Consider the following 22,927-nt stretch of genomic DNA (forward strand, 5'->3'; position numbering starts at 1 on the left):
ATTTTTGATGGCCCACTCTTTTAATATTATATACAGTGCCTTCGGAAAGTATTCAGACCCCTTGACTTTTTCCACATTTTGGTATGTTACAGCCTTATTCTAAAATATGGGGTATTGTGTGTAGATTGAAGAGAAAAAATAAATAATTTAATCCATTTTAGAATAAGGCTGTAACGTAACAAAATGTCTGATTACTTTCCGAATGCACTGTAGAGCTTAGCTTACATAGTGGCTTTAACCAGTGGTTTTTATTTGGGATATTTCAGGCTTTAATCTGTTTAAGACCTTCTTTGAGAATGTCAACCTGTGTGACCATCGCTTGAAACGGCAGGGGACTCAACTGGTGAGTCAGTCCACACTAGGGTTGCCAATGGAGAATATATAACTAGTAACCTGTTAACTATAAGATTTTTTGTTACTTTCAAGGATTTTATGAAATGTTATCACATGACTACATGTAGTGGCGTCATGTGTGGGACTTACAAACCCTAACCCTGTTGTGTGTGTGTAGTGTGTGGAGCGGCTAGACCTGGCTGGGATGGACTTTATCTGGCGCATCGCCATGGAAACGCCTGATGAGGAGATCGCTAACGAGGCCATACAGCTAATCATCACATACAGCTACACCAACCTCAACCCCAAGATGAAGAAGGTGTGTGTGTGGGGGGGAGTTTTGTGTTGCAGGACTACAATCTCTGGTATTCACTCTTTGTGTCTGTGTAGGATTCTGTGTCTTTACACAAGAAGTTCATTGCTGATTGTTACAAACGACTGGAGGTGAGTTCTTCATTCATCACAACTATCAGATGGAATGTGTTTAACTTCTTATATAAGATAATTACATACTATGCTAATAAAGCTTACTGACTTGATGAAATTAAAAGTCTCCTTGCCTGGTTCTTTCTCTCTCAGGCGGCCAGTTCAGCTCTAGGAGGGCCCACGTTGACTCATGCTGTTACCAGGGCAACCAAGATGCTGACCGCCACCACCATGCCGACTGTAGCCACGTCTGTCCAATCACCTTCCAGGTCCACCAAGCTGGTGATCATTGAGAGGCTGCTGCTATTGGCTGAGCGTTATGTCATCACTATCGAGGTAATCCCCTCTCTCTGGCTCTGACATCACACTGACCAAGCAATTTCAACTGGTTTTCACCCCCAACATATTCACCCGTAGTTACAAACTATTTGCATTTGAGTGATGAGAAGTGGGGTGAAAGAACGAGATGGACACATGAAAAGATGACTCTGTGTTTCTGTGTAGGACCTGTATTCTGTGCCTCGTACCATTCTACCTCACGGAGCGTCGTTCAATGGCCACCCTGTCTCTCTGCATGTCACCTATGAGTCCACCAAAGACACCTTCACCTTGGAGGCCCACAGTAACGAGACTATAGGCAGCATCCGCTGGAAGATTGCTGAGCATCTCAACTGTCCAGTCGACAACGTTCAGATCTTTGCCAACGACAGCGTGGTGAGTGTGTTATTTGTGTCTCTGTAAGCCAAAAGATGGGTGTGTGTGACTGTGTATCATATGTAACTATATGTGTGTGTTTTGTGTAACTCTCTCTCTGTCTGTAGTTGACTATGAACCGGGACCAGAAGCTGCTGTCCCAGCTGGGGTTCAGTGATGAGCAGTCTCTGACAGTGAAGAGCTCTGGCACCGGCACGCCCTCTGGTGGCAGCTCAGAGTCCTCCGTCTCCGCTTCCTCCTCCAGCTCCGCTGTCTTCAACTCAGCCTATGCTATGGAACAGGTACACCACACACATGCGCGCACATGTATATACAAACACATTGAGTTAATGTTTGAGTTTGATTATGTGATTTGATTTAACGGTGTATGTGTGTGTAGGAGAAGTCCCTTCCAGGTGTTGTCATGGCGTTGGTGTGTAATGTGTTTGAGATGCTCTACCAGCTGGCCAACCTGGACGAACCACGGTGAGTTACTCAAGTTACGCAGATACTTCAAGGATTTGGACCTGACTCCCGAATGGTCAAAAATGTATAACGTTCTGTGTGTGTGTATTCCAGGATAACTCTGCGTGTACGTAAGCTGCTGCTGCTGATCCCAACAGACCCAGAGGTTCAGGACGCTCTAGATAACTTTGTTCCCAAAGAGTCCAGTGTCTGGAGTCACCAGGTACATATAATATATATATATGCTGTGTTTAGGTTGAAATTATGATGAGGAGAGTTCAACTCCTCTGACCTGAGCCAGTGTGATAACGTGTGTGTCTCCTGTAGAAGACATTGTTCACCCTGGGTCAGGGGTCAGGCTCTCGGTCTCCGTCTCTGGGTTCTAAGCAACAGCACCAGCCCAGTGCTGCCTCCATCTTGGAATCACTCTTCAGATCCTCTGCTCCTGGGATGTCCACCTTCAGAGTCCTCTACAACCTGGAGGTGCACGCACACACACACACACACACACACTACATACACACACACACTCTGTGACACACACAACACTCACATTTCTTCCTTTGAAATCTCTCTTTCTCTCTCATTAGGTGTTGAGTTCTAAGTTGATGCCAACCTCAGATGATGAGATGGCTAAGACCAGTGTCAAGTCTTTCTGTGAGAACTTCCTGAAAGCAGGAGGACTCAGTTTGGTGGTGAACGTGATGCAGCGGGACTCTATTCCCTCTGAGGTGGACTATGAGACCAGACAGGGAGTCTACTCCATCTGTCTACAACTGGCCAGGTATACACACACACACACACACACACACACACACACACACACACACACAGCGCATATGTTTTTCTAGCCTTGTGGGGAGCTAACATTTATTTCCATTCAAAATCCTATTTTCCCTAACCATTAACCCATACCTCCTAAACTTAACCCCTAAGCCTAAAATAGCTTTTGCCCTCATGGGGACATGGGAAATGTCCCCACGAGGGAAAGGTTTTCCTTGTTTTGCTTTCCTTTTGGGGACTTCTGGGGATTTCTGGTATCCACGAGGATAGCAACACAAGCCCACACATACCCAAATAAATATACATTGTTAGAGAGGTTGAATGTGATTGGATCTTCCTTTTCCCTGCAGGTTCTTATTGGTTGGCCAAAGTATGCCGTCGTTGCTGGATGATGATGTCATTCGAGAGGGCGACACGCTATCTAGTCGGCCATTCCGTAACGCAGGGCGACCGGGGAGACAGCTGTCGCTGTGTGGAACGCCTGAGAAGAGCTCCTATAGACAGATGTCTCTGTCTGAACGCTCCTCCATCAGAGTAGAGGAGATCATCCCTGCTGCACGTGTAGCTATACAGGTACACACACACCTCTAATGCATACCTAACACACACCTAATACACACACACAGCCTCAATGACATACCTAACACACACCTAATACACAACACACCTCTAATGCATACCAAAATCCACACACAAACACCTCTAATGCATACCTAATACACAAACACACACACTCTAATGCATACTAATAACACACACACCTCTAATGCATACTAATACACACACACACACACATCTCATGGCAAACCTAATACACACACACACACACACACACACACACACACCACACATACTCCTAATGCATACCTAATACACACACAGCCTATCCAAGACTAATATACACACACACACCTCTAATGCATACACACACACACACAACACACACACACACAACACACACACACACACCACACACACACACACACACCTCTAATGCATACCAAACACACAACACACACACACCTCAATCCATACCAAACACAACACACACACACACATCTAATGCATACCTAATACACACACACACATCAATGCATACAATACACACACACACCTCTAATGCATACCTAATAACACACACACCTTAAGCATGTACTAATAACACACACACACCTCTAATGCATACAAACACACACACACACACACCTCTAATGCATACCTAATACACACACACACAATCCAATGCATACCAATACACACACACACCCTAATGCATACCTAATACACACACACCTCTAATGCATGACTAATATACACACACACACCTCTAATGCATACCAAACACACACACACAACACCTCTAATGCATACCAAACACACACACACACACACACACACACCTCTAATGCATACCAAACACAACACACACACACACACCACACACCTCTAATGCATACCAACACCCACACACACACCACACACACACACACTCTAATGCCCATTACCAAACACACACACCACACACCACTAATGCATACCAAGCAACCACACACACACACACACCTCTAATGCATACCAAACACACACACACACACCTCTTAAGCATACAAACACACACACACACACCCTCTAATGCATACCAAACACACACCACCACACACACACACCACACACACACACACCTCTAATGCACATACCTAACACAGACACACACACCTCTAATGCACACCAATACACACACACACATACCTCTATACAAGCTAACACACACACACACACACCTCTAATACATACCTAATACACAACACACACACACACACACACACACCTCTAATGCAACCTAACACACACCTCTAATGCATACTTAATACACACGCACACACACACACCTCTACCCAGTCGCTCCTCTGTAGACGATGGAGTGGGGGACTTCACCTCGACGGTGGCGTGTTTCATGCGCTAACCTGGGCAGCAGCCGCCGCCCGATTGATCTCGTCGGCAGTCCTCAGCCAATCAGACCTGAACACAGCTCACATCCTCCCCCTCGTGGTCCGCAGCCGTGTCAGCAGCACTGGTGAGACACCACACACAAGAAACTGATGGATAATAATGCACCGACAGCCTGAATTATTGCACCGACAGCCTGAATTAACAGCAAGAAATAGATTAGCGCCTGTTTCTCTGGTATCTGATTGTTTTGCCATCTACTGATGTCTGTCTCCTTTCTACAGGAAGTAACTGCAGCTCCAGCAGTGAGGGCGAGGCGCCGCCCACTGCGTTGCATGCTGGAAGATGTGTGAAGCAGCAGAGTGTTTCAATTAAAGACTGCATCATTGCTAGAGAGCCCTGTCTCTACTGTCACCTGCCTACAGCTACGGACACAGCAGCTAGGTAACACGTGTCACACACACACACACACACATCTTGTGAAGACCGAATGCTAACAGTGTTTGTCTCATCCAGGGTCATTCTACAACCTCCCCTGTGGCAGCGACTCATCATCGACATCCTGCTGGGATCAGCCAGTGGAGAGGTAGCTAGGGGGGGGGGGGGGGGGGTGTGTGTGGGGGGTGGTGAGACTGAGTGTGTGTCTTATAACCTGTGTCTCTATGTCAGATCCGGCGCGTGGCGTGTGACCAGCTGTACACTCTGAGCCAATCAGACACGTCTGCTGCCCTGAGATCATCAAGCCCAACGTGTCCTGCTGCGAGTCGTCCTCACCTCCCAGCTGCCCTCTGGAAGCCCCACCTCTGTCATGAGAGGAGTCAACCAGAGGTACACACACACGTGTTGTCGTTGCTGCTGGGAGGCAGTAGGAAGTTAATTTGCCGCCATCTGTTGTCAAACATATCTGTGACCAATGATAGATTGACTAAATGTAAAATATAATTGGAAGCTGATATGTAGCGTTATATAGCTGTAGTTGGTTATAAATGTATTTGGATGTATAGCGCCAGTGCCCATTTGTTCAGTGTGTGCCTGTCTATCTGTCTGTATCTGAGTGTATAATGTTGTTCTGTCTGTCCAGGTTGCTGTCTCAGTGTACTGAATACTTTGAACTGCGATGTCAACTACTGGATGACCTGACCAGTGAGTTTACACACACGCGCACACACACACACACACGCACCAACAATTTTTCAACACTGTCATTGACCCAGGAGGAATGCTCCTGTCCCCCTCCCTCAGGTTCAGAGATGGAGGTGTTGTCAGTGAGTGCAGCAGCCATGTTGGAAGATGAGATCAGCTGGTTGGATAACTTTGAGCCCAGCTGGAGCTCTGAGATGGAGACTAGCGAGGCTGACAACATCCTGCAGGCTGGACACCTCCGCCTCATCAAAACACTACTGTCACTCTGTGGCACCGAGAAGGAACACCTGGGTGAGAACACACATAAGCATGTTTTGAGATTTTGATCAGGAGGCCGTATGGCCATCTGGAGCTCGTAGAAGGTGTGTGATCTGAAGTCTCTGTCTGTCTCTCTCTGTGTCTGTTGGTTTGTTCTCCGCAGGTCCCTCTCTGATCCAGCAGCTGTTGGATGACTTCCTGTTCCGAGCGTCCCGCATCATCCTGAACACGTCTGACCCCGCCTCTAGTTCCCCCCCCAGCCACGACTTCCACCCCAAGTGCAGCACGGCCAGCAGCAGATTGGCAGCCTACGAGGTGCTGGTGATGCTGGCAGACAGCTCTGTGGCCAACCTACAGCTTATCACCAGAGAACTGCTGTCCATGCACCACCAGTCAGACCCCTCGCTCAGCAAGGAGTTTGACGTGAGTCTCCCACACATGCTTGAACACACACACACAACAAAGAAACAGAGGTGAATGGAGAATTYCGTGATAGAACTGAAGTGTTACAGGTGCGTGACGTTATAAGAAAGGCTAATAGGTCTTCTTGATAGTCAGTCTACCTTCAACGTGTCTCTCTCTTCTGTTCCCTCCGTGCCCCTCTCTCAGTTCCTCCCGCCGGTGGACAGTTGTTCTGTGTCAGGGTTCGTAGGGTTAAAGAACGGTGGAGCCACCTGCTATATGAATGCTGTATTCCAGCAGCTGTACATGCAGCCTGGCCTGGCTGAGGCCTTTCTGTCTATAGAGGACGACACGGAGCAGCCAGACGAGAGTGTTTTCTGTCAGGTCCAGTCTCTGTTCGGACACCTGATGGAGAGCAAGCTGCAGTACTACGTCCCTGAGAACTTCTGGAAGGTGTCTAAACATGCGCACTACACACACACACTCATTCTAATACACAGCACATACCCAACTGACTAGCCATGTTTCGGTCAGAAATAACAGGTCTATGTGTTTCTGTAGATCTTTAAGATGTGGAATAAGGAGCTGTATGTACGGGAGCAGCAGGATGCCTATGAGTTCTTCACTTCACTGGTGGACCAGTTGGACGAGCACCTCAAGGTAACACACAATAACAAAAGGCACTTGTCTTTTCCCACTAGCACTGACTTTGCTGATAAATACTTTGTGGAGGAAAAATGTACTTGATACGATTGATGTGTTGTTGTCTCACCTCGCTAGTTTATATGTCAAATGTAATGTAACACACACTCCACTATTCACATCTACTTAACACGTGTGTGTACTACAATGTAACACAACACACACCTTTATAATTATAGAGATGTTGGGTCTGTCTTATTTTTCAGAAAATCGGCCGTGAGCAGATCTTCAAGAATACTTTCCAGGGAATCTTCTCTGATCAGAAGATCTGCAAAGACTGCCCTCACCGGTGAGCTCACAGACACACACACACACACACACAAAAACAAAGGCAGCCATCACGTATAAACTCCTAACTATAACCTGTGATCCCTGATCATAGGTATGAGCGAGAGGAGACGTTTATGGCGCTGAACCTGGGTGTGACTTCCTGTCAGAGTCTGGAGATCTCATTGGACCAGTTTGTCAGGGGGGAGGTGCTAGAAGGAACCAACGCCTACTACTGCGAAAAGTGCAAGGAGAAGGTGTGTGTGTGTGTATAAAGAGGGTGTTTATTAAGTTGCTGTCCAGTGTTGTGTGAACATTTATGTTAACGCGGTGTACGTATCTCTCCAGCGTACCACAGTGAAGCGGACCTGCATAAAGTCCCTACCCAGTGTTCTCTGTATCCATCTGATGCGCTTCGGTTTCGACTGGGAGAGCGGACGCTCCATCAAATATGACGAGCAGATCAGGTTTCCCTGGGTGCTGAACATGGAGCCCTACACAGTGTCTGGCATGGCTCGTCAGGATGGGGGTGCGGAGGGGGGAGACGGCCGGGGCGAGGCAGGGGGCTCACCCAGGAAGAAGGTGACCATCTCAGAGAACTACGAACTGGTGGGAGTTGTAGTCCACAGTGGACAGGCACACGCTGGACACTACTACTCCTTCATCAAGGACAGACGGTAAGAGACATACACACACACTTAAGTGTCATAAAAAATATCTCACGTTTAAGACAAGTACTTGTACTTTTAACACAAATTATCAACTTATCATCCTGTCCTCTCCTCTACTGTCCTCAGCAGTGCTAGGGGAAGGTGGTATAAGTTTAATGACAACGTGGTCGAGGAGTTTGATATGAATGACGAGACTCTGGAGTACGAGTGCTTTGGAGGAGAGTACCGGCCTAAAGTCTACGACCAGTGTAAGTCCTATTTAACAGGTAGACCAAGTAGTGGATATCAACAAAACATTCTCAGCAGCAAAAGTTGTGATGTCCCTCGGGTAGCGTCCAGTTCCTTCTGTACATTAGTGGTAATATGTAACTTTTTGGGCGACCTGACCAAATTCACATAGAAATGGGAGTTATAGATCAATCATTCCACTTGAAAGCAAGTCTAAGAAGTGGTATATATGTTCTATGTGCAGTATTTCTATGCTTCCCTTTCTTAAGTTTTGTTTTTGTGTCTTTTACTTTCGGTTTTGTACACCAGCTGGAACAAGAATATTTTTCACAGCGGTTTAGATGGTACAATGATTCTCCACACTATACTAGCTTATTTTGGAACATAAACTGAAATTTGGCGAACTATTAGAGTTTTAGCAACCAGTAAATGGCGGAGCGATTTCTGCGTAGTGCAACTTTAATGACATGAAAGATCAAACATCCCTATCTGTGTGTGTGTAGCTAACCCCTACCCTGACGTGCGGCGGCGGTATTGGAACGCCTACATGTTGTTCTACCAGAGGATCAGTGACCAGAACTCTCCTGTTCTCCCCAAGAAGAGCAGAGTCAGCGCCATGAGGCAAGAAGCAGAAGACCTCACACTGTGAGTCTCTCACACACACACACACACACAGTCTAAATATACACCCACACAACTCGCACTTTAACCCTCTCTCTCCCATGTAGTTCGGCACCCTCTAGCCCAGATGTCAGTCCCCAGTCGTCCCCTCGGCCCCCAAGGGCCAACAATGACCGTCTCTCTGTCCTGACCCGCCTCGTACGGAAGGGAGAGAAGAAAGGACTGTTTGTGGAGAAGATGCCTGCTAGGATCTACCAGGTAAATACACTGGTTCAGTGGACCATGTTTTTTTTAATCAATAACCTTACTTGAGACCTGAAGACTTTAATAGCACACTGTGTTCATGCTTAGGCTTTAGCTAAGAAAGTTAACAGACTCTTGTGGTACACAGACAAACTTCTTTGTCTTTGTGTGTGTGTGTGTAGATGGTGAGAGATGAGAACCTGAAGTTTATGAAGAACAGAGATGTGTACAACAGCGACTACTTCAACTTCACTCTGTCATTGGCCTCCGTCAACGCGGTACGTGTTTGTGACTGTTTGTGGGTGTAGGAAAAACAGAGACGTGTCAGCATAATTCTAGGTTGTGCCTGCCTCTCCAAACTGTTCTTATAAGCAATGTGTGTTGTATTCCAGACAAAGCTGAAGCACCCAGCCTACCAGGCCATGGCCAGAGAGAGTCTCCAGTTGGCGGTCCACTTCCTGTTCCACACCTACCTCCACACCAAGAAGAAGCTGCGGGTAGACACCGAGGAGTGGATGGCTACGGTGGAGGTGCTGCTGTCTAAAAGCAGTGAAGCCTGTCACTGGATGGCTCAGTACCTGGTGGGACCTGAGGGACGAGAGATCACCAAGTCAGTACAACTATAATACTACAACACTCCACACAGAACCACTGCAGTACTAACATAACACTACTGCTTATAGTACTTACATTACTACTCATCAATCCAACTGATCTTCTCTTTCTCTCCTCCCCCCAGGGTGTGTCTGTTGGAGTGCGGGGTGAGGGAGGTGAGGGTCGTAGTGGCAGCCATCTTGGAGAAAACCTTAGAGAGTGCGCTCCACTTCACTGACTCTGGATTGGACAGCCTGACCGATGCGCTCCTCTCCCTATTGGACAAAGACGTTCCTGAGAACGTCAAACACTGCAACCAATACTTCAGCCTCTTCAGCAACTTTGCTCAGAGGGTAACACACACAAGCACCATATGAACACATTACATGCACACATAGACAGATCCACTCTGATATCAGTATCTCTTTCTCCCAGGGCTCTGGTCCGTGCCAGTTGTTGTTGAAACACTCAGCGTATCGCAGGATGCTCATCTTCCTCCTCGGGCCCAACAGACAGAACAACCAGGTACGCACACACACACACCCACACACTCAATTCCTGCTCATCTGCAGAGAAATGAATATGACAGGATGTTGTTGTTGATGGTTCTGGAAGCTCATCACCTTTTTCCCACTCCCTCTATCTTGCGTTCTCTCTATCTCTCTTTCGTTCTCTCGCTCTAGAATCGGAGATGGAGTCCAGCCCAGGCCAGAGAGTTCCTGCACCTGCACTCCACTCTGGCCCTGATGACTCTCCACTCAGACCTCAACACACAGCACACACATGGTAACACACACAAACACACATTACCACAGTTAGGATGCTTCCATAATACGCTGATGTGTGTAACCTGACGTGATTGTGTGTATTTCTCAGATCAAGGTGTCTGTAAGCTGAATGTGAGCAGTGTCCCTGCCTCCTCCACCCTCCTCCAGCTCAACGCTGACATCATGGCCTCGCTCTTCACCCACGAGGGACAGCCTTACCTGCTGGAGGTAACACACAGTCTCATGCATACACACACATTGACACATCTATATGGAAGAGGTTGTATTTGTAACTGTTTCCGTGTGTGTAGGTGATGTTTGCCGTGCGGGAGTTGTCCGGCCCTCTGACTGTGCTGATAGAGATGGTGACGTACTGCTCCTTCTGTAACGAACCCTTCTCCCTGGGAGTACTACAGCTGCTCAAGGTAAGAACTACAACTCCCAGCCCTAAACAAATCCATTATCACGGATAACTACAAATCCCAGCACAAAACGCATCCAATACCGTGTGTGTGTAGACTCAGTTGGAGACCGCTCCGCCCCATGAGCTGAAGAACGTGTTCCAGCTGCTGCAGGAGCTGCTGGTGAGTGACAGCTGGCAATCAAACCTTTCTGCGTGTCCTTGGAAACACAGTGAATAATGCCAGCTCCAGACTGCGTGTGTAATATGTGTGTGTGTTCTCAGGTGGTGGAGGATCCTCTTCAGACTCAGAGACTGAAGTACGCCTTCGAGTCAGAGAAAGGCCTGCTAGGTAGGCTACCTTCCACTCTTCACTGGGCGTGTGTGTGTGTGTGTGTGTGTGTGTGTGTGTGTGTGTGTGTGTGTGTGTGTGTGTGTGTGTGTGTGTGTGTGTGTGTGTGTGTGTGTGTGTGTGTGTGTGTGTGTGTGACTCTGTTCTCTTGTTTGCAGCATTGATGCACCAGAGTAACAATGTGGACAGCAGCCGCTGCTATCAGTGTGTCAAGTTCCTGGTTACCCTGGCACAGAAGTGAGTTTCTCCAGAGACCGTTTTGAGAAATATGTCGCCCCAATAGTGTCTCAGGCTGAAAATATTGAATGGGGGTAGATTTGACCGTTGCAGCAAATACATCAAAGTAATGCACATTTTTCAGTTCTGTGAATACCTCTCATTTCACACTTCCTGGTTTCACATAACGTGTTTGTGTGTGTCTGTCTCCAGGTGTGTTCCTGCTAAGGACTATTTTAAAGATCTGTCTGGTCACTGGAGCTGGGCAGTGCAATGGCTGCAGAAAAAGGCAAGCATCAAGCACAAATAACACACACAATCCAGCAGACTATTTCAGACCTGTCTCTCAAATGTACGTGTGAGTCACAGGAGGCTGCTGAGGGGAGAACAGATCATAGTAATGCCCGGAACAGAGCAAATGGAATGGCATCAAACACCTGAACTATGAGTTTGATGTATATGATACCATTGCACTTACTTCAGTCATTACCACGAGCTCGTCCTCCCCAATTAAGGTGCCACAAACCTCCTGTGGTGTGAGTGTACATGCGTGAGGCATGTTTGTTTGTGAGTGTGTGTGTGTGTGGGAAAGTAGAGTATGCGTTAGAGTAACAGTGTGTTTCTCTGTCAGATGTCGGAACACTACTGGACTCCTCAGAGCAACGTGTCCAATGAGACGTCCACAGCCAAAACATTCCAGCGCACCATCTCAGCCCAGGACACGCTGGCCTACGCCACAGCACTGCTCAACGAGAAGGAGCCGTCTGGCAGCAGCAACGGCTCTGACGGCAGCCCAGCCAACGAGAACGCCGACCGCAGCCTCCGACAGGTACACACAGTCTGACAGTGTGTTTATGGAAAACTTCAGAGGTAGAATGTATAAAGAGAACAGTAACAGCCCAAGAATAGAGATATTGCCACTTCTTAGAACGGGGCTCTAAATCTAGGCTGGAGAGTTTCGTATGAATCGATTTCATAAAAACTATATCTACCTATCTCTTTACTCTGAAATGCCACATCTCATGTAATCCTTCTCTCCCCTCTCTCTTTATCTCAGGGTTCCGAGTCTCCCATGATGCTTGGTGATTCAAAGAGTGATCTGGAGGATGTTGACCCTTAGATCCTCCTATCATACACAATCCCTACAATGGCAAGACCGCACGGCTCCATACAGCCAATCAAAGACTGCTTTTCACCTCTGATTGGCCAGAATATGGAGGGAGGGGCCCGCTTCAGCCAATCAGAACACTTATTCTCCTGGTTGCTGGGGCAACAAAGGATGCGTGAATAATCATGTGTCTTTCTGCCAGACCAGACTAATGGAATCAGAGCTGGAGGAGAGTTTAGAGACCTGACTAATGGATTACAAAGCAGTTTGTTCTCTTCCTGGGAGTCTGAAATGTCACCTAGTGGAGACTGGTGGGAGGAGTTATAGGAGGAAGGGCTTATTGTAATTGCTGAAATGGAATGGAGTCAAACATGTGATTTCCATATGTTTGATACCGTTCCATAGATTCCTTTCCAGCCATTACAATGAGCCGGTCCTCCTATAGCTCCTCCCACCAGCCTCCACTGACGTCACCCTGTTGCTTATAGTCCACTACTTTTGACCAAAGGTTCAGTGACATATGTAGTGCACTATATATAAGCAGTAGGGTGTCTTCAGATGTAGCCAGTATTGTCTCACAAGGAAGGGATGGGGTTGTTTGTTTTTTAAGTTGTTGCTCATATTTGCCTATGTAACTAAATAGACATTCATTATTGTAAAGAGCTGTTCCATAGCTGTAATTTCAAATGTAAGATATTTTAAAGTGTCCTGTGCTCCACTCTGTAGAGGTGTGTATGTGTGAGGCTGTGGTATAAGGTATAAACTGCTCTGGAGAATCTCAGACACACACACACGTTTAACCGGGGTTTTTAAGTATGCACTTTATAGTCCACCCCAGTCTATAGTGAAGTAGAGAAGCAGTGATTAGGTCTGCTAGACCAGCTTAACCACCCTCCTCACACACCTCTTTTTATCACATCAAACTGAGTTGTCAGTGCTTTACACACACAGACACAGCTGATACCTCCTCCATAGAGAACACGTGCTCCTATGGCTGTGTCTGTTACTCCGCTAACCACAGTGGTATTTATGGTAATGCAGTCTATGGAGGGTTCTAGAACACAAACGGAACCAAGCCAAGGAACCAATCTGCACTCTCCTCCCCGTCCAGCTGATGAACAGTGACTCACAGTGCTGGATTTTAGTTTTTTTTTGTTTCATTTGTTTATCAGTTGACATCACTGTACTCATGCCTTATGCCACCACAGCTGCCCTTTGACACAGACACACACAAGACAGCAGAGGGTCAATGTGCCAACCAGAGGAGAGATAAGACGCAAGTTTAATTTTGGGTGCCAATGAAATATACTCTCCCTCTTATATACACACACACACAGCGTACCCTCTGCTTGATCATTACATTATCATTATTCAGGAGCTTATTTGCAAACTGGGTTTCTCTTTCTTTGCCTTTGTTTATCTTTGCCATTGGGACACACAGAGGGGGCATGACCTCTGACACCTAAACCCCTCTTATTGACACCACAAAGTTCAAGGCTGACCACGGTACTGCAGGCATTGTTTGCAGAAAACAGGATCCCCATTATAGTGAATGGGAATATGGCAATCTTCATGTAATAAAAAATGGAAGACAATCATGGTACCAATAATTGCTTCTATTACACCAGATGTATGTCCTTGAACCGATTATTTTAAAATTGTATAGTAGCCTGCAATACCCTGTTCTGCCTTCAACTTGAGAGTCGATGAGGGGGCAGCACTGAGCTAGCCTGCAACGTAACTCAAACTGCACATGTTATGTCTACATAAATCTCCCACATGAGACACCATCTTAACGACTTCCTTGGCTTCAAATGCGCTATTGAATCTTCACATAGGAATGAATAGTGTCATGTGATCGATTGCTTTGTCCATTCATATATATATATATATATATATATATATATAGTCATTGCTCTGACATCAAACAACCCCACTCTGACCACTAACCTCTTGACCTAACCCAACCCCTGGGAGAATTCAAGTGCCTTCATCTCCCAACTCCCCTCACCTCTCTCATCCCTCCTCTCACCCCAATCCCATACCTGTCCACAGATGACTTGCTATAATGAACTGTGTGTGAATGTGTGACCATGCTGCGTATTGTCCTGGTCTCAGAAGACAGTGTCAGATGTCAGAGTGGTCAGGTGTGCCAGTGACACAGCACTCCCCACTCACAGTGCAGAATGTTGTTTGACCCTCAGCAGCACCTGTAGTCCTCCTCAACAGTACCAACTAATCAATAATTTATTTTTATCTGCGTGATAAGGGAGGGGTTAGGAAGGAGGGAAGGAATGACATGGATCCAGGATTTTATTCTGTCAGTTTGTCTGCTTTGAGCATTACTCCTGCTGAAGGCCAGTCCGCTGAGGCAGAACCCTGCATGTTCAATCCCAGTTTTCATTTGTACATCAGAGTTTGATTATGGGGAAATTTGATATAAAATAAACTGGAATGCACAGCCTTTTGTACACTTTGTGTTCTTTGTGTGTGTGTGTGTGTGTGAAGCAGGAGTGATCACAGTCAAATATAAAATCATTGTTCATTTCAGGTCAAGCTAGTTGCAATATGGGATAGTTGTGGGAGGAGTGGAGGACCAGAGGCACAGAACCAGAGTCAGTAATCTGGTTGGTCAGGAGCTCAGAGAGGGCAGGGCCACGGATGCTGACCTTGTCGTCAGTGGAACACAGAGTGAAGGCTGAGAAAAGGGAGAAAAATCAGTCTAGAAGATTATCTCTCCCTGAAGCTCCATAGTACGATTTGTTTACCCTGTGCACTCATTTTGTTTTTGTTATGTCTCTGGGAAAGACAGTGGAGACAAAGACCATACTGCTACGCTAAACCTGACCCCTGACATCTAACCGTAACCCACTATAAGGGACAGCCTTAGGATGCAGCTTAGTTAACCCAGGGTTAATCACAGGTGCTGTATTAGCTAAGATTTGATCTATTAGAGTTAGCTAAGCTATACTAATGTATGTGTTAGTTCTAAGTTAGACTGTTGTCTCTGGGTCAAACACTGAAGGTGAGGGAGAGGAGAAAAGGAAGAGGGGGAGAGAGGGCAGACTGAGTTCCACTCTGCTGGTTCTCACAGCCTGCAGACGACTGTAGATCAGGGGTTTTGTGTGTGTGTGTGTGTGTGTGTGTGTGTGTGTTGGCTAGTGTGTCACCTTGCCCAAGGCCCACAGCTCAGCTCCCCAACTCTCTGTCGTATTTTCCTCTCTTCTCCTCCACATCTTCATCTCTCTCTCCTTGAGAAGGCATTTACTTCAAGTGTAGGTGAGATTAGAACAGAACAAAGAAACTGAGTAATAACACACTGTATTTAGTCCAACTGAGACAAGAACCAGTCAGAGATCTTTGGCTATTAATTTACTAAAGTTGATCATGACATCACAGTCAAACAGGAAGTGCAACAGTGGATAGAATGGAACCCTGCAGCAGTGGGGCAGAGAGAGCGAGAATAATGCTGTAGATAACCGTGTGCTGTGACAACAAGCGTCTAGTGCTGTAACAACAAGGCACTTCTGGTTGAGATCATCTGTCTATCCTGATGTCAGCTGTGTGAATAGAAAGAATCGGTGGTGCATACATGACCACAGAAACACACACCCGCACTCACACACTGGAGAATGACACAACCTCCCCGAGCAGTCACAGCACAAACAGCTAATGGAGTCCAAAGCAGCAAGAAAGTCAGACAGTGGTTTTAAAGGCTGGGTTATCCATTTGGACTGGTAATAAAGGCTGAGTGCTTCTGGATAGTGAATGCTTAGTGCTGGGTAGATGCTGGCAGCTGGCCTCGTTGCCTGGTGTAGCTCAGTGTTCCACTACAAATATATGGGCGTCGAGCGGACTTGAAAAGTGACATCAACAACTTGAGGTGGTGGAAAGTTAAAAAAAGAATAATATTTGTTATGTATGTCTTTATAGGAGTGCAGTGTATCACACTGTAGTAGTCTTAATAGTAGCATTATAAACACACTCCTCATTCTTCAAACAAATATGTAAACCTGTCATGTTAACATGTAAACAACGCTGAGGCGCCCAACCCCTTACAGCCCCTCCATTCCAGAACAACGTCTCTCCCAGCACGGGGGGGGGGGGGGTTGATTTAGTCCACTGTAATGGCACAAAGGGAATAGTCCAAAGTTACAGAACAGTACAGTACAGTAGTCTCCTCAGCCCTCAGAGGTCAGAGGGACCCCGGCTCTTCATGACAGAGTCGTAGGAGGGGGGTGCCTCCAGGTCCCAAGGAGGAGGGGTGGGAGGCAAGGGAAGGGGTGGAGAGGGGGGCACTTGCACAGAGTCCTCAGACATCTCTCTGCGTATCCGGTCCAACCTCCTAGAGTGAGAGAGAGGGAAGGATTATTTGGACAAAGTACACTACATGACCAAAAGTATGCTCGACGAACATCTCATTCCAAAATCATGGGCATTAATATGGAGTTGGTCCCCCTTTGCTGCTATAACAGCCTCCACTCTTCTCGGAAGGCTTTCTACTAGATGTTGGAACATTGCTGCGGGAACTTGCTTGCACGAGCATTAGTGAGGTTGGACACTGATGTTGGGCGATTAGGCCTGGCTCGCATGTTGGTGTTCCAATTCATCCCAAAGGTGTTTGATGAGGTTGATGTCAGGGCTCTGTGCAGTTCTTCCACGCCGATCTCGACAAATCATTTATGTAAGGACCTCGCTTTGTGCATGGGAGCATTGTAATGCTGAAACAGGAAAGGTTCTTCCCAAAACTGTTTCCACAAAGTTGGAATCACAGAATCGTCTAGAATATCATTGTATCCTGTAGCGTTAAGGTTTCCCTTCACTGGAACTAAGGGGCCTAGCCCGAACAATGAAAAACAGCCCCAGACCGTTATTCCTCCTCCACCAAACTTTACAGTTGGCACTATGCATTCGAGCAGGTGACACTCTCCTGGCATCCGCAAAACCCAGATTCGTCCGTCGCAAGATTCATCACTCCAAAGTCCAATGGCGGCAAGCTTCACACCACTCCAGCTGACGCTTGGCATTGCGCTTGGTGATCTTCGGCTTGTGTGCAGCTGCTCGGCCATGGAAACCCATTTCATGAAGCTCCCGACAAACAGTTATTTTGCTGACGTTGCTTCCAGAGGCAGTTTGGAACTCGGTAGTGAGTATTGCAACTGATGACAGACAATTTTACGCGTTACGCGCTTCAGCACTCGCAGTCCTGTTCTGTGAGCTTGTGTGGCCTACCATTTCACGTCTGAGACGTTGTTGCTCCTAGACGTTTCCGCTTCACAATAACAGCACTTACAGTGGACCGGGGAAGCTCTAATAGGGCAGAAATTTGACGAACTGACTTGCTTGAAAGGTGCATCCTATGACGGTGCCATATCGCTCTTCAYTAATGGCATTCTATTGCCATGTTTGCCAATGGAAATTGCATGGCAGTGTACTAGATTTTATACACGTCAGCAACGGGTGTGGCTAAAGTAGCCGAATCCACTAATTGTGTCCACATACTTTTGTATATACAGTCCATTCGGAAAGTATTCAGACCCCTTGACTTTTTACACATTTTACAGGCTTATTCTAAAACTGATTAAATACTGTTTTCCCTCATCAATCTACAGGTTTTTAGATTTTTTTGCTAAAAAAATAATTWAAAAAGATGATATCACATTTACATAAGTTTTCAGACCCTTTACTCAGTACTTTGCTGAAGCACCTTTGGCAGCTATTACAGCCTCGAGTCTTTAGGTTTTCTTGGGTATGACTCCTCCAGCATCGCACACCTGTATTTGGGGAGTTTCTCCCATTCTTCTCTACAAATCCTCTCAAGTTCTGTCAGGTTMGATGGGGAGCGTCACTGCACAGCTATTTTCAGGTCTCCAGAGATGTTCAATCGGGTTCAAGTCCAGGCTCTGTTTGTGCCACTCAAGGACATTCAGAGACTTGTCCCGAAGCCACTCCTGCGTTGTCTTGGGTCGTTGTCCTGTTGGAAGGTGAACATTCGCCCCCAGTCTGAGGTCCTTAGCACTCTGGAGCAGGTTTTCATCAAGGATCTCTCTGTTTTTGCTCCGTTCATCTTTTRCTCGATCCTGACTAGTCTCCCAGTCCCTACCACTGAAAACCATCCCCACAGCATGATGTTGCCACCACCACTCTTCTCCGTAGGGATGGTGCCAGGTTTCCTCCAGATCTGACACTTAGCATTCAGGCCAAAGAGTTCAATCTTGGTTTCATCAGACCAGAGTATATTGTTTCTCATGATCTGAGAGTCCTTTAGGTGCCTTTTGATAAACTCCAAGCAGGCTGTCATGTCCCTTTTACTGAGGAGTGGCTTCCGTCTGGGCACTCTACCATAAAGGCCTGATTGGTGGAGTGCTGCAGAGATGGCTGTCCTTCTGGAAGGTTATCCCATCTCCATAGAGGAACTCTGGAGCTCTGTCAGAGTGACCATCGGGTTCTTGGTGCCCTCCCTGACCAAGGCCCTTCTCCCGATTGCTCAGTTTGGCCGGGCGGCCAGCTTTAGGAAGAGTCTTGGTGGTTTCAAACTTCTTCCATTTAGSAATTATGGAGGCCACTGTGTWRTTGGGGACCTTCAATGCTGCAGAAATGTTTTGGTACCCTTCCCCAGACCTGTGCCTCGACACAATCCTGTCTCGGAGCTCTACGGACAATTCCTTCGACCTCATGGCTTGGTTTTTGCTCTGACATGCACTGCCAACTATGGGACCTTATTTAGACAGGTGTGTGCCTTTCCAAATCATGTCCAATCAATTGAATTTACCACAGGTGGACTCCAATCAAGTTGTAGAAACATGTCAAGGATGATCAGTGGAAACAGGATGCACCTGAGCTCAATTTCGAGTCTCATAGCAAAAGTTCTGAATACTTATGTAAATAAGGTATTTATGTTTTTGATTTTTAATTCATTTGCAAAAATGTCTAAAATCCTGTTTTCACTTTGTCATTATGGGGTATTGTGTGTAGATTGATGAGGAAAAAACACATTTAATCCATTTTAGAATAAGGCTGTAACAACAAAATGTGGAAAAAGTCAAGGGGTCTGAATACTTCACGAATGCACTGTATAGTGTATCTCCATTTACTGTACAGGGAGTCAACCAAATCCATCTTGTGCTTTAATAGCAACCATTCCTTGTCTCCCAGAATACATTTATTGTCTCCTGTCCATCCTGCTCAGTGACATAATAAGGCTTGAGGCTGAAGCCAAACGGTGGATTATCTAGTTAGCTTTTATGTTATCTCCGAACTAACCAAGCTGAAAAAAGCAATGTGAGGTGACTGATGGCTGTTCTATACTGAGCCATAGTATAGAAAGGTTGGTTGTTTAGCAAAAAGAACGACGCATGCAAAACTATGYGGCAAAACAGAAGGGGTTAGCTTAGAATGTTGACAACATGTAAACGATATTTTGGAAACGATATTTTGCAATAAATGTGTACAATGACCACTTGTCGTCTCTCAAATACATCGTTACAGTTGTTGGCTAGCTAGATAGCGAATTTTAGCCATATTAGTATTGACATGAAATCAATCAAAACATCTCAAAACAAGACATGGTATCAAGAACAAGATGAAACACGCCACGATTCCCCACATGATAGTTTCTTGTCATTGTTGCTAGCCATCCAGAATCACGACACCTCACGGACTTCTGCCCCTTTAAGGCATGCGCATTGTTTTCGTGAAGTTGTCAGCTAACCCATCTATGTACCCACTGAAGAATAGCTTGAAAGATACAGTTTATTAGTGTTGAGCTCCTCTGGTCAACATCTGCTTCAATAATAATAACCTGATGGCTCACTGTTCCTGGCTGCTACTCTGCTCTCTTTATCTCTCTSTGTGTGTYTGTGTGTGTGAGCYCTSATGCATGTATGTGTTCGTGCATGAGTCGGTTGGACACTGAGCAGAACTAACCTTGTTTAAACTTACTGACAGTTACAACAGAGCAGAGCAGGCGAGGCTAGGGGAGTGTGTGTGTGTGTGTGTGTGTCAGGATTTCCGCAAGGAAAATGTGGCGCCTGACATTTGACGGGCAGCATTTTACTTTACCGGACATTTGAGACATTTACCAGACCTATATGCATTGGGTACGTAACCTGATTAGGGTGTCCACCTACGGTGCTCAGAATGACAAAAATAACATCTATATTATGCTAATTCATAATTCCAGGATGCAATTGTGTGTGGTCCTTCTTACCGAATACTGATGCGCACTTTGAAGATATTAGATTAAGTGACCAATGAGTCTGATGCAACATATTAGAACATTTAGCTTAAAACGTTGATAAACAATTATTTCTTCACATTAAAACCGCAGGAGTGCGCACAAGGCAGTAGGCTACGTGCGAATGTTTGTTCCATAATTCAAATAGCGGAAAAACACCATTGTCAAAAGCGCACCGCACATGCGAGCGGTTTAATGTGACAGATTAAAATATCCGTTTCAAATTTTTTAATTGGGGAGATCTAATATGCAACAACTAGCATGGGTGGCTGTATGACTAGGATTGTGCCTTTGGCTACTGGACAATGAAAGAATGTTTAAATAATTGCCTCCACGGATATGGTCTGCTTTTGGCTAGGCTACTTTGAAGCAACGTAAGACATACCTCATAATATTTAGTAAAACGTTCAGGTTTCAAACAATTAAGTATATGTTTCCAAAATGCATACGGCCTCTAGCTTATTTGCAAAGTGGTGTGCGACGCACTTATAAGGCCTGCCTTCCGGTGCCTATGCATTTGCTGTTTGAGATGTTGTAGCATCTCACGCTGTCTGAAAGATTTTCCGGTCAAAGACTCTCTATCTGTATGTTGTAAGCGTGTGATACATAAAATACATAACGAATATACTGTACAGACGCACTAATTTAATTCCACTAAATTAGTACGGGATAATCAACAAGTGGCTATGCGTTCTATAGAAACTAACCTTTCACGGAGTTGCATTATTTTCCAGAGAACGCATAAAGCCCCGAGTTGATTATCCCTTTTATACCATGGCTATAGTTTAACACATTTGCCGCTAAAAACGTGTTCATTTGCTGGTAGAAATGTGTTCATCATCCACTGAAGTAGCTAGCAAGTTTACTAGATAGCTACAGTAGTTGCTGTGGTAACTAAACAAACAGACTTGTTAGTTTAGCTAACAAACCATCAGTCCTAGCGTGCCATTATGAAAATTGAATTCAATAATGACAATGTTTTCAATTCGACTTTTGCTTTCAAAAGCAGCTCAAACATAGAACATGTAAGAATTAACTATAGCCTTTGAACTGTAAGGTGCAATTATATTGTGCCTTATAGGGAAATAATGCATGCTCTAGAATGCCCTTCAAGCCAATCAGAAACAAGTATTCAACAATGCCATGGTATAATTAAGCAATAAGGCCAGAGGGGTGTGGTATATGGCCAATATACCATGGCTAAGGGCTGTTCTTATGCAGGACGCAACACAGAGTGCCTGGATACAGCCCTTAGCCGTGGTATATTGGCCATATACCACACTCTGAGGTGCCTTATTGCTATTATAAACTGGTTACCAACTTAATTAGAACAGTAAAAAGAAWTMTTTTGTCATACCCATGGTATCAGCCAATCAGCATTCAGGGCTCAAACCACCCAATTTATAATGCAAATTAACCTATAGACCGATAAGCTTGATAAGTCAAATGTATTTACATCGACTGGTATTTACATCAATGAATAGGCTAAAAGGCATTATTCCGCAATGGGATTTTTTTCTTCTTCTCCCGGACAAATGGCTGGTGCGAATTTTATTAATCGGCTTTGCTATTTTTCGATCGGCCAAAAGCCGGCTATTACCGGCTAACAGAAACCCTGGTGTGTTTGTACCTCTGGATGGCTAGGGCCTGGTGTGGGCTATAGCGCGTTCCTGTGCGGGGGTGTAACAGGAAGTGTCCAGGTACATCCGACACCTGTAGCGTTGTCATTAAAATACAGAGCCCAGCGATGGTCAGTGTTGCCCCGGTAACAGCCATCAGCACCCCCAGCCAGAGGGCTGGACCTTGCAGAGTCAGGAAACCCCCTACTACCTACACACACACACACACACACACACACACACACACACACACACACACACACACACACACAGTAAGCCCAGGACACCATCTACAATTTAGTTAATATTATTTTAGTAGTTAACACACACACACATCTAGAATGCAGCCCCCTCCTACCATCATCACCGGGCCTAGAGATAGCAGCACACCCTGGGGAGATGGCCGTTCTCTCCTCCTGTCTGCATGGGCTACCCCCTGGCTTGGCTCAACAC

The 22,927-nt window shown here is 46.0% G+C and overlaps 1 protein-coding gene and 2 long non-coding RNA genes across 3 annotated transcripts in view; 1 reads left to right on the forward strand and 2 right to left on the reverse strand.

Moving 5' to 3' along the window:
* Positions 1-15,083, forward strand: part of LOC111975636 (ubiquitin carboxyl-terminal hydrolase 24-like) — a 36,896-nt gene extending 21,813 nt beyond the window's left edge. The window contains 44 exon segments of the mRNA XM_024147566.2: positions 267-343; positions 512-652; positions 724-777; positions 913-1,095; positions 1,264-1,473; positions 1,581-1,754; positions 1,853-1,938; positions 2,032-2,140; positions 2,245-2,400; positions 2,508-2,701; positions 3,051-3,273; positions 4,614-4,620; positions 4,623-4,658; positions 4,661-4,774; positions 4,932-5,037; positions 5,039-5,091; positions 5,164-5,193; positions 5,196-5,233; positions 5,317-5,372; positions 5,374-5,475; positions 5,729-5,790; positions 5,890-6,081; positions 6,212-6,471; positions 6,658-6,903; positions 7,012-7,110; positions 7,359-7,441; positions 7,535-7,676; positions 7,768-8,096; positions 8,217-8,338; positions 8,822-8,963; positions 9,047-9,197; positions 9,365-9,460; positions 9,575-9,792; positions 9,922-10,129; positions 10,212-10,301; positions 10,460-10,562; positions 10,653-10,771; positions 10,855-10,968; positions 11,062-11,127; positions 11,229-11,295; positions 11,454-11,532; positions 11,725-11,800; positions 12,143-12,340; positions 12,569-15,083. Of these exon segments, the coding sequence (XP_024003334.1) occupies positions 267-343; positions 512-652; positions 724-777; positions 913-1,095; positions 1,264-1,473; positions 1,581-1,754; positions 1,853-1,938; positions 2,032-2,140; positions 2,245-2,400; positions 2,508-2,701; positions 3,051-3,273; positions 4,614-4,620; positions 4,623-4,658; positions 4,661-4,774; positions 4,932-5,037; positions 5,039-5,091; positions 5,164-5,193; positions 5,196-5,233; positions 5,317-5,372; positions 5,374-5,475; positions 5,729-5,790; positions 5,890-6,081; positions 6,212-6,471; positions 6,658-6,903; positions 7,012-7,110; positions 7,359-7,441; positions 7,535-7,676; positions 7,768-8,096; positions 8,217-8,338; positions 8,822-8,963; positions 9,047-9,197; positions 9,365-9,460; positions 9,575-9,792; positions 9,922-10,129; positions 10,212-10,301; positions 10,460-10,562; positions 10,653-10,771; positions 10,855-10,968; positions 11,062-11,127; positions 11,229-11,295; positions 11,454-11,532; positions 11,725-11,800; positions 12,143-12,340; positions 12,569-12,631 (5,474 nt within the window). The 3' untranslated portion in view covers positions 12,632-15,083.
* LOC139028942 (uncharacterized) lies at positions 3,276-3,948 on the reverse strand. Its single transcript, XR_011481174.1, has 5 exons — positions 3,874-3,948; positions 3,741-3,827; positions 3,509-3,583; positions 3,381-3,413; positions 3,276-3,309 (listed from the first exon to the last, which is right to left on the reverse strand). It is a non-coding gene; the product is annotated as an uncharacterized lncRNA (long non-coding RNA).
* Positions 15,084-16,530: 1,447 nt separating the features above from the next.
* Positions 16,531-22,917, reverse strand: LOC139028943 (uncharacterized). Its single transcript, XR_011481175.1, has 3 exons — positions 22,833-22,917; positions 22,486-22,685; positions 16,531-16,964 (listed from the first exon to the last, which is right to left on the reverse strand). It is a non-coding gene; the product is annotated as an uncharacterized lncRNA (long non-coding RNA).
* Positions 22,918-22,927: the final 10 nt, after the last annotated feature.

The sequence above is a fragment of the Salvelinus sp. IW2-2015 genome, linkage group LG16, assembly GCF_002910315.2.
Source record: "Salvelinus sp. IW2-2015 linkage group LG16, ASM291031v2, whole genome shotgun sequence".
Classification (NCBI taxonomy): domain Eukaryota; kingdom Metazoa; phylum Chordata; class Actinopteri; order Salmoniformes; family Salmonidae; genus Salvelinus; species Salvelinus sp. IW2-2015.